Here is a 10357-nt window from a genome sequence, read left to right on the forward strand (position 1 = left end):
CTGATGCTCAGTTGCATCTGCAAAGGCCCCTTTTCCAAATAAGATCACATCTACAAGCACTGGAGATTACGATGCAGAAGTATTTGGGGGGGGGGGGTTGTCATTCACTCCTCTATAAGAACCATCGCTGACCCCAGATCAGCAGGGGAATGTGAACCTGGCCTGATGGACAGGTGGATGGAGAGCAGAGGCCTACTTGCCCTCCAGAGAGAATGCGGTCTTCACTGGTGCTATAAAGGGGACATTTGGGGCTTGGAGCCCCAGAGCAGCTGTGTTCGAAACTTGAGGAGCTGATAACTGAAAGATTACAAGGCAAAGAGGGTTGCTTTAGAGAAGCCCACGGAGAGGTTTTTTTAGTTACTTAAGGCCGTGACCGAGTGTGTCTGCAGCCCAGACCCACAGCTTCCTTTCTCAGCTCTGAGCTGAACCTAATCAGTGCACACTGCCCCTTGAGGGAGAGAGTGGGGCATCTGTCTGGGGTCGGGGTGTGGGGAACAGGCAGGGGCCCAGCATGGAAACCTCTGCATTCAGGTCTCACCAGGGCTGGGCCTGTGCCAGGTGCACCTTCCTGCTGTCCCTCATCATGGGGCGAGCATGCATCCCGGAGGCCACCAGACGTGGGGTGAAGACGCACAACAGCTTGCCCCTACGGTGTGAGGGGGCTGCCCGCTGGCTGTTAGCGTGCGGCTCAGACTGAGACCCCCATCAAGTGCTTTCTCTGCACCCGAGGAAACAAAGTCCAAGTGAAGCGCATAAAGGGGACACTGTTGCCATGTGCTTTTAAAAAACATTCAAGTTTAATAATTTAGGCTTTACCAATAAGATATATATTTCTACTTTTCTATAAAAGGCGTTAGTGGAACATCCCTGAGTAAGTCAAGCCGGCGCTGACCCCGTGGTGCCCGGACCTCACCTGCCCACAGCTTCGTCCTATGCCCTCCACAGCCCCCACTGGCATCCGCGCCAGGCCCACCCTGTGCCCTGCTCCGTGCACGGCAGCCTCGGTGGGGTCCGGCAGTCCTCCAGAGGAACGAAGGGTGTGGGGAAGTTATTCTTAGGAGCACCGCTGTTGATTCCTGACCCAGCGGCAAACCCCACTTTCAATATCCGGCCCTCACTTCAATACGGAGAAAACCACGGTGAGATTCTTCCGCGTCCCCTGCGGGAAGGAGAACGGAAGGTGAGCGGCCTCCAGAGCTCCGCCCACCGAGCCCCGCCCCACCCGCCGGGCCCCGCCCCGCCCCGCCCCGCCCCGCCCCAATAGGTTACCGCCCTCCTATGGCCCCGCCCACCGGCTCCGCCCTCGTGGCCTGAAACGGGCCCCGCCTTGGAGGCCGCTGTGGGGGAAGGATCCCACTCTGGCGCCTGGGTGTCCTCGGAGGCCTCCGCGGTCCGTGGAACTGATCCCTGGTAAATTGGTCCTTTTGGGCAGCACCTGGAAACAAAGGCCCAGTCCGCCTAAGATCTCTGTTCTCATATCCTCTTCCCGACCCCTAGCCGAGAGGAAGGCTAAAGCTGCCTTCCTGGGTTTCCCTACCGAAGGCTCTTAAGCAGGTGAACATAGGTCCCAGCACCCACCAGGCCCTGGCAGCCCCAGGGCATGAGGCTGCCTGAGGTATCAGACCCTAGCCTGGTCCCAATCGTCCCAAGATCCCCACTTAGGCCACAACAGTCCAGCCACAGCTTCAGTCAAGCCAGCATCTCCCCCTGCAGGTGAGGTCTGGGTCAGGAAGGAAGCCTCCCCCTGCAGTCCAGCAGATGTGCCCAAACACCAGAGACTGGCAAAGGGCCAGGGTGGGGCAGCTGTGTGTCCTTGCCACTCGCCCCACCCCCACCCCCTCGCCTTGCAGTGACACACACCTTGATGACCCGGCCTCGAAAGATGCTCTTGTCCAGCTCCACGGCGGCCTGGGCCGAGCTCTCGGTGGCAAACTCTATGTAGGCATAGCTGGGATGGAGCAGGGGACAGTGAGGGCAATGCTTACCCAGGCAGAGCTGTCCTCCCCGGGCACCGGACCCTCCCTCGAGGTCCCCTCCCCAAGGCCCCACACTGACCCCTTGGGGTGTCCAGAGAACTTGTCACACAGGATGGTGACCCGGTGGATCTCCCCGCAGTGGTTGAAATAGGCCTCCAGCTCCTGGGCCGTGCCCCCATAGTCCACCTGTCAGGTATGGGCCATGGTGGGGGCCCTCGTGCACTGGCCTCACCCTCCCAGGGGCTCCTGCTGCACGTTTTCTTGGTAGAGAGGGGTTGATTGGGCCCCGAGGTGGGGGATAGTAGCTTGGGCCCATGTCCTCCACTCCTGTTGGAGGGGACTGGAAACCCAGAGGAACACTCCCCAAGTTCACTGGCCTAGGCAGGGTGTGTGTGTGGTGTGTGTGGTGTGTGTGTGGTGTGTGTGTGGTGTGTGTGTGTGTGTGGTGTGTGTGGTGTGTGTGTGGTGTGTGTGGTGTGTGTGTGTGGTGTGTGTGTGTGTGGTGTGTGTGTGGTGTGTGTGTGTGGTGTGTGGTGTGTGTGTGGTGTGTGTGTGTGTGTGTGTGTGTGGTGTGTGTGTGGTGTGTGTGTGGTGTGTGTGTGTGGTGTGTGTGTGTGTGGTGTGTGTGTGTGGTGTGTGTGGTGTGTGTGGTGTGTGTGGTGTGTGTGTGGTGTGTGTGTGGTGTGTGTGTGGTGTGTGTGTGGTGTGTGTGGTGTGTGTGGTGTGTGTGTGGTGTGTGTGGTGTGTGTGGTGTGTGTGTGTGTGGTGTGTGTGTGTGTGTGTGTGTGTGTGTGTATGTGTGTGGTGTGTGTGTGGTGTGTGTGTGTGTGTGGTGTGTGTGTGTGTATGTGTGGTGTGTGTGTGGTGCGTGTGTGGTGTGTGTGTGTGGTGTGTGTGTGGTGTGTGTGGTGTGTGTGTGTGTGTGTGTGGTGTGTGTGTGTGTGTGTGGTGTGTGTGTGGTGTGTGTGTGGTGTGTGTGTGGTGTGTGTGTGTGTGTGGTGTGTGTGTGTGTGTGTGTGGTGTGTGTGTGTGTGTGTGGTGTGTGTGTGTGTGTGTGGTGTGTGTGTGTGGTATGTGTGTGGTGTGTGTGTGTGGTGTGTGTGTGTGGTGTGTGGTGTGTGTGTGGTGTGTGTGTGGTGTGTGTGTGTGTGTGTATGTGTGTGGTGTGTGTCCACACTCCCTCTTGGGGATGCCCCCTCATCGGATGCCCCTTCATCAGACGCTCCTCCTGTTTCTCCCTCGCAGGCCTGTGTGGCTTTGGAGTCTGCCCCTGAAACACGGCCCTTCGCCCTTCCTTTAATCCTCTCAGCCAAGAGGGGGCTGCAGTTGCCCTCCTCCCTTCACTCACATTGCCCACGTAGACGGATCTGTGGTCAGCCTCTGCCTTCTCCAGGGGGCTGTCTGTGGAGAAAGGGGCTTCAGGACCAGGGGCTTGTCCTGGGCAGGGGGCTCCCGGCAGCTGCTAAGGGCAGACACCCCACCTGGTTGGGTCAGTCCTCACTCCTCCGGGAAGAGGTGCACCCGCATCTCTTGGGGGCTCTTGGAGAAGACCATCTCTTGGGGCTTATCCAGAAGGCCCCACTACCAGGCTGGACCTCCTGGAAACCCCAGCCTCTCCCTGGGAGTTTCCATTCATCCCAATTTACCAGGAAAGGGGTGCTCAGAGCCATGCAACCGAGGACTCAGGCCCATGGCCTAGGACAGCGGTCAGCCTGGCCTGCTGGCTCCTACCTGTCTTGGGACTCAGTAGCTGCCTGGCCAGCAGGGCCCCGGCAGCTTCCTCTCCTTCATCCAGGTCCTGCACCCTGGGCGGCTCCGGCCCCTGGGCCTGCTCCATGGCCCACAGCTTCAGTCTGATGGCCTCCAGCTCCTGCCAGCACATGGCCCAGGCTGAGCCTCGAGGTGGGACGGCCCCTAGGCTTCCCTGGAGCAAGGACAGAGGGGATGGGCCTGCCTGTCCTCAGGTTATTCTGGGGGCTCCCCGGAGGGGCGAGGGAAGCCGTGAGGACATGGGCATGCAGAAAGCCCCTTTTATACACCCCAACACACAGAGGCCTCTCCAGCTTGTGTGTTGCGGGTGTACCTATGCCCTCCTCCAGGCGGGGGACAGTGGCCCTCTGACCCCTAGAGGCAGAGCTTCAGCGGTCTATCCCCCCGCCCCAGGCACCGGGTTCTCCCAGCTCCCAAGATCCCACTGGCTTCCCCCAGGCGTTCTGCTCAGTGGTTACCTGGTCAGGCACTGGGCACTCAGCCAGGCCCTCCCTCTCCAAGAGAGACAGCAGGAAGCCGGTATCTTCCTCATCGTCTTCCTCAGCTTCCCCCATCTCCTCCTCCTCCCCGCCAGCCCCCGGGCCCAGATGGGTCTTCTCAGCTGGGCTCCAGGCCCCCCAGCCCTGGGCCTCGGGGTCTGAGGAAGCCCTCTGGAGCCAGGCCTCAGTAGGGGGAGGGAAGAGGGCGCGGCTGAGGAAGGGCCACATGGCGGCAGGGGTATGGGGCAGGTCAGGCTTCCAGGCTCACTCCACGCCAGCACCTGCCCGCGCCCTCCTGGGTTTTAAGCCTGCCCTCCCAGGCCAGGTGTTCTCACTAGAGGCTTCAGCGGTCTCCTGGCTGGGGCCAAGCCTCCACTCTGGCTTCTGGGCCCTGAGGGATCAGAAGCCAGACCCCTGTCCCGGGCCCTTCTTCCTCACGGGGCGGCCCCTCTGGGGCACTTGAGATGGAGAGGGTGCAGCTGAGGTGGGGCTGGGAGGTCCATCCCCCCACAGCTCAGCCTCTCCCTCCAGGATGCAGGAGTTGTTGACGACGGGGTTGTCTATGAGGTTGTTGTCCACACGCCTTGCTGTATCATACCTCCAGTGGTCGACCACCATTAGCATGACACAGGCACGAGCAAGTTATCCGAGTGTGCAGAAGCGAAAGTGGGGCACGGGGGTCAGAGCAGGCTTCCCGGAGGAGGTGGCGTTTGAGCCAGCCTTCCCAGATCGGGTCAGGCAGAGCCAAGGCGAGCGTGGCCTCGGTGGAGGGAACAGCTTGAACAAAGGTCTGGGGGTGGGGGTTAGGTGCCACGGGGTCAGAGGTCTTGCAGAGTGGGGTACTGGGCCAGAGGAGAGACATCCCTCCTCTTGACCCCCCTGGATCCCCCACGGACCCTCCCCCCTCAACCGTAGCTCTTAGGTGGGAACCCTTGACAAAACCACAGGCCTGTGCAGATCAGGTCGATACCGGGGGCTTGACAGCAGCTTGTCAAATCCTGGCCTCTTCCCCTCACTCTCCTCAAGAACGGCTGCAGGCCTGTGTCCCTGGGTGCCCTGGTTTCCGGTCTCCCCTCCCAGCAGCTGCTCTGGCCTCTTCTCACCCTGGTATGGCATCCTCCTGAGTGTTTGCTCACCCAGCCCATATCGCACCCTCCAGGCTGTAGCTGGTAGGTCCCCTTGGACCAGTTGGGGTCTCTTCCCTGGGATGCAGAGCTGGGGGACGGGAGAGCTGAAGCCTGTGGACCTTGGGGGGCCACAGGTGGGAGGACGAGGCATGTGCTGTGGGGCCCGCGGTGGCTGCCTTTCTCCTCGTGGCTCTGTTCTCACCTCTGGGGAAGCTGAACTAAGGCTGTATCATCCCCTCTCCACCACCCCGGCCCCGGAGGGAAAGGAGCCGGCCTGAGCTGGCTGTCAGCCTACAGGCATGGCCTCCTAGCTCCCAGCCCTCCTGCCTGTGACAGCTCTTCTCCCCTTGGCTGCACATGGTTTTATGCACTTGCATGTCTGAGGCCCCCGGGGCACTATTGCCACTGTGCTGCTGCTTCCAGGAAGCCCTCCTGATTGCTTCCTCTTGTGGCTACAGTGCCCAGGCCTCTGTTGGTCCTGTGTCAGGCACATGTCCCCAGGTCCTTCCACCCCGGCTGGCCAGAGCGCCTCAAGGGCAGCGCTGAGGACGTGGCCCCGGCCCGAAGCTGGTGGACAAGGACAGACGTGCGGCTGCCGCAGGTCTCCCTCACAGCTCAGGGCAGTCAGCTCCCCTCACTTGCGGGCTGAGACTCCATGGAGGGGCTCTGGCCTGGGCACCTCCCTCTACCTCCACATGGCTGAGCGACAGCATGGCGGCTGTGTCCGAGCCAAGGGCCGGCTGGACTCCGGCCTGGCCCGGCAGGCTCCTCTGAACTCAGATCTCTGCAATGGAAAATTGCTGTCATCCCCTCTGTGCCGGCACTGCTGACGCACCAGGCCCGCTGGGGCTCCCGCCAGCCGCCTGGCGTGGGGACAGGCTCGCCCCCACGCTGGCCTTTCCAGTGACGCCGTTCAGAATACACCATGTTCCAGGCTGGGCTGGAGTATTAATAACAGCCTCCTCCCAGGACCGCCCCGGAGCCCGAAGCCCTAGCCCGGGACACCCACGCTGGGCAGGACCTGCCCTGTGAGCCGGGACACTATAGCAGGGACATCCCGGCTCTGTGGGGTCAAGGTGTCCCTTCCCTTGGCGTCCACCCTCAAGAGCTTGTGGGTGGTGCCCACAAGGCCGCAGGGAGGGGTGTTCGGCGCCCCCCGCCCCCAAGCCCGCCCAGAACTCAGGAGGCAAGTCATCTGCCCCATCCTGCTGATACTCCCACCCTGCGTCACATGTTCATCCATCCTCATGAGTCAGGGTCTTGTCCCTCTTGCCTGGCCCTGAAAAGACCCCCACACAAATCTGTGTAAAATGGGCCTAGAAGGAGTTGCTGGACATTCAAGGAGACGCGGAGCCCGTGTTGGCGAATGGCGGCTTTATTCCATGACACAGAACCCACGGGGCCTCGAACAGAGAGATGGGGGGCGTGGGAGGGCAGCTGCCAGGACCCCGCCCAGCACCGAGGAAGACAGCCTGACCCCTTTGGGAGAATTAAAACATAGCATGAGATAAAAAGAAGAGGAAGTGGACAGTCAGTCCTTCCCCACCAGGCTGTGTGTGGATGTGCCTGGCCGGGCTCCCACTGCCGGAGTCCCTCACCCGCGGAGGCTGGCCTGACTGGGCCCCTAGCCCTGCATTCAGATGTTTAAAGTCAGGCTCCCATTGAATCCCCAACGTTGCATTATTGCTATAGGGGTCTCTGGTGAGGCGCCCCAGGGGCCGACTTAATTGAAATGAAAAGAACAGGAACCAGGCAGACGGAGTTTTCTGGAACACTTTGGACTGTATGGGTTGCTCCAGACAGCCGGCTCCCCAGCCCTCCTCCATGTGGGGCATCCAGGCCCCTCGACTCCTCCGCCTCCTCCTCGGCCAGCAGGACAAATCTGGTGGGGGGAGCGGGGCCTGGAAGACATCTGTGGGCTGTGGGGGCCTGGAGGCAGGTATGCAGCCGCAGGGGCCAGCGAGAGATGGGGTGGGGACTGCACTAGACCTCCAGGGTCCTGGGAACAGCGGCCTCATCAGCCTGTGCGGGGCTCCTTCTCTGCTCTCCAGCTTGGAGGGGCTCACTCCCAGCTCTGGGACCCCCAGATGGGAGACAGGCGAAAGGGAAAGGTGGGGCCAACAACGAGCAGCCAGAGAAGGGGCTCCGGGAGCCCTGGTGTCTGCTGCCAGCCAGCTTGGGGCTCTGTCTCCCTCCCTTCCTGGGGACGCCTCCAGGCAGTGACCCCTGGTGACAAGGAAAGCAGCAGGCGCCGCGCCCCCCATCCGCCCCCAGCAGTGTCCAAGTCTTGCCAGGGAATGTGCCTCCCTGATGGACGGCTGGGGTCACAGGGCCCTTGAGCAGCTGTATGGGCCGCCTCCAGCACCTCTCCTGGCCCAAGGCCACCACACTTGCCAGGCGGGCCCAGACTGGCCAGAGCTGTTGCTACAGCGTCGGTCCAATCTGCCCACAATGCCTGTAGTGGAACCTGGCCTGTTCCTGGAGCAGGCCTGGATCCATGGGAGGGGCACTGGGAGGGGATGGCCAAGGTGGCTTTGGGTCACTGAGGGTGTTGGTGCTACACTGGGTCCTGGCTGGGGATGGACTGAGGTGTGGTTGTGTGGGTTAGATGGAGACACATGCATGGCGTGCAGACGGGCGGATGGTGGAAGGATGAATGGGGGACCAGGTGACAAAGAGTAATGGACAGACGGACAGATGGATGGACAGATGGGTGAGAGACTGGATGGCCAGAGAGGTGACCAGATTGGTCAGAGGGATGAACTGATAAAAGCATCAATAGATAATTAGAATATCAACAGATAGTCAACAGATAGCCTGAAGAGATGGCCAAAACAATGGGCAGACACACGCGTACAGAACTGGGCCAGGCAAGGTGGGTGGTGCCCAGGCCTGGACTCTGGCAAACAGGAGGGAGTCAGGGCCAGTCCTGACCTCTCTCCACAGTGTCACTGGGATGAAACCAGAAGGAAGGCCCCCCTCCTGGCCCCTTCTCAGAAGACCGGCTCCTCTGTCCTATGGCCTGTACCCTCCTGGCCCTGAGGCTTTCTCCAGCTCTCCTCTCTGCCCTGTAGCACCCAAGGCTTTCCTTTGGTTCTGGTGGGCCATGGGGACAGGAAGCCTCCTGATTCCGATGGGGTCTGGGCTGTGCCAGCCACAGGGAACGGGGGGCACTGGTCTTTGCCAACAGACACCACCTGGGAACAGTGACACATCCTAGGAGAATGGCCAGAGAGCACAGGGGGTGGGCAAGGTTGAAGGGCCTCACACCAGGGGCTTTCCACACGGGAGTCAGGGGCCTGGGCCAGCATCTGCCACCCTGGCCTTGCCATCCTCCCTGGTGTGGCCTGGTGGGCTGGCAGCTGTGGCTGCTGCCCACCTCTCTCTGCCCTCCTGTCCTTGCTTTGGCCTCAGAATGGGGGTAAAGCTGCTGTTTCGGTCTGACTTGCGGGGAGGGAGGCTCAGCCAGCAGCCGCATCCCACAGAGCTTTGGGGTCACCAGTGTGTCCAACCTGGGCCTCCTGGGAAGAGATCTCCACACACGAACCAACCACCAGAGAGCCCAGAGGTAGCAGGGCAGGACGGCCTCGGGGCAGAGAGAGGAGGGGGACCCCTTCTGTCCAGACGTCCTCTTGGGTTAAGAAAAGCAGCTGCTGTAGATGCAAACTGTGGGAAAACATGGACCCCCAGTCCCCCTCCCACCAGGGCTACTCATTTTGAGTTTGCCTCCTCAAGCAGGGCCTGAACGCACCGACTAACAGAAACAGGCTCCCAGGGCACGGAGGAGGCCTGCCTTGTGTGACCTGGCCCACACCTTTGGGATCTGCTGACACGGCGCCCATTGGGACACCCCCTCCCTCCCGCTCTGGGCCTCAGCCTTCAACTGTGCTGCCCACCCGGCCACCACCCTCAGACCCTGCGGCCACTCGCTGCCAGCAGGGGCTCCATCTGTCGGCCTGTGGCCGGCCCTTCACGCGAGGCTTCTGCAGCCCCGGCCAGCGGCAGGTCTTAGTGTATGAGATACGGGTGTGGGGGCCACACCAGGAAGAGAGCCTTCCCCGGGGGGCTTGCAGCGACCTCTTCCCAACAGCTGGGGTGGGAGGGGCCACCCCCGCTCAGACCCTCAGCCTGTGGTCTGGTCCTGCAGGCGGGTCTGGACTGATGCCACCAGCTGGCCAATGTGCCACCACCCCTGGTGTGCCTGCCTGTCCTTGAAGAGGAGCAGAGGCCAGCCAAGCCCACCTGCGGGGCTGCAGTAGTCCTGACGTCAGGGTCTTGGACCCCCCCACCAGACTCCAGGCTGCCCTGGGCACCACCCGCTCCCACCTACCTGCAACCTCATAGGAACAGAGGCCAAGGGGAGGTGGGCCTGCATCATAGCATGTGCAAAACTGCCTCTTCAACAGGTTCAGCACTTGTAAGAGAGCAGACTGCACACGTGACAGGTGCCTCATGAGGGGCTGACTCCCACACGGCCCCTGCTCTTCTGAAACCCACAAAAGCAAGCCTCTGAGAAGCTGGCAGCCCTGCGCAGCTCACAGGCTTCCTGGAGGGCGAGAGGTCTAGCTGGGCGGTCAGCGTTAAGGCTCCTGCCAGGTGGGGTTTGCATAGCACCTGGTCTGTGGCGACCGGATGGAGTCCTTCCTCTCAGTACTCAAAGGATAAGTTCCCACAACTCTGGAAAGTAACAGTGATCAACACACACATTGCTGCCTGGAGGACCACAGTTTGGATTTCTCTGAAAACCTAGTTCCTATTCTTTACATACTTCCATGGTTTCTCTTAATTTTTTATTTGGCAAACATCTCTTCTTTATTATCATCATCATGAATATCATCATTTGGACCTCTGCAAGGACTATATACATTCACATTATCATATACCATTGACTTCTTGCCTCTCGGCAGGCCCCTGGGCTCTGGGTTTCAGTAGCTGGTCACTATTGCACTCCAGTCCTGGAACTTCTTACAGCCATGCAGTAAAACCCCGATCAGAGACCGTGTCT

General features: G+C 60.8%; 1 protein-coding gene across 1 annotated transcript; it reads right to left on the minus strand.

The window, feature by feature from the left end:
• Window positions 1-1119: 1119 nt before the first annotated feature.
• PABPN1L (PABPN1 like, cytoplasmic) lies at window positions 1120-4453 on the minus strand. The gene is made up of 7 exons (XM_068992263.1): window positions 4205-4453; window positions 3708-3900; window positions 3325-3377; window positions 2056-2162; window positions 1861-1948; window positions 1293-1435; window positions 1120-1159 (listed from the first exon to the last, which is right to left on the minus strand). The coding sequence occupies exons 1-7, from the start codon at window positions 4451-4453 to the stop codon at window positions 1120-1122; spliced, it is 873 nt and encodes a 290-aa protein (XP_068848364.1).
• Window positions 4454-10357: the final 5904 nt, after the last annotated feature.

The sequence above is a fragment of the Capricornis sumatraensis genome, chromosome 20, assembly GCF_032405125.1.
Source record: "Capricornis sumatraensis isolate serow.1 chromosome 20, serow.2, whole genome shotgun sequence".
In the NCBI taxonomy this organism is placed as follows: Eukaryota; Metazoa; Chordata; class Mammalia; order Artiodactyla; family Bovidae; genus Capricornis; species Capricornis sumatraensis.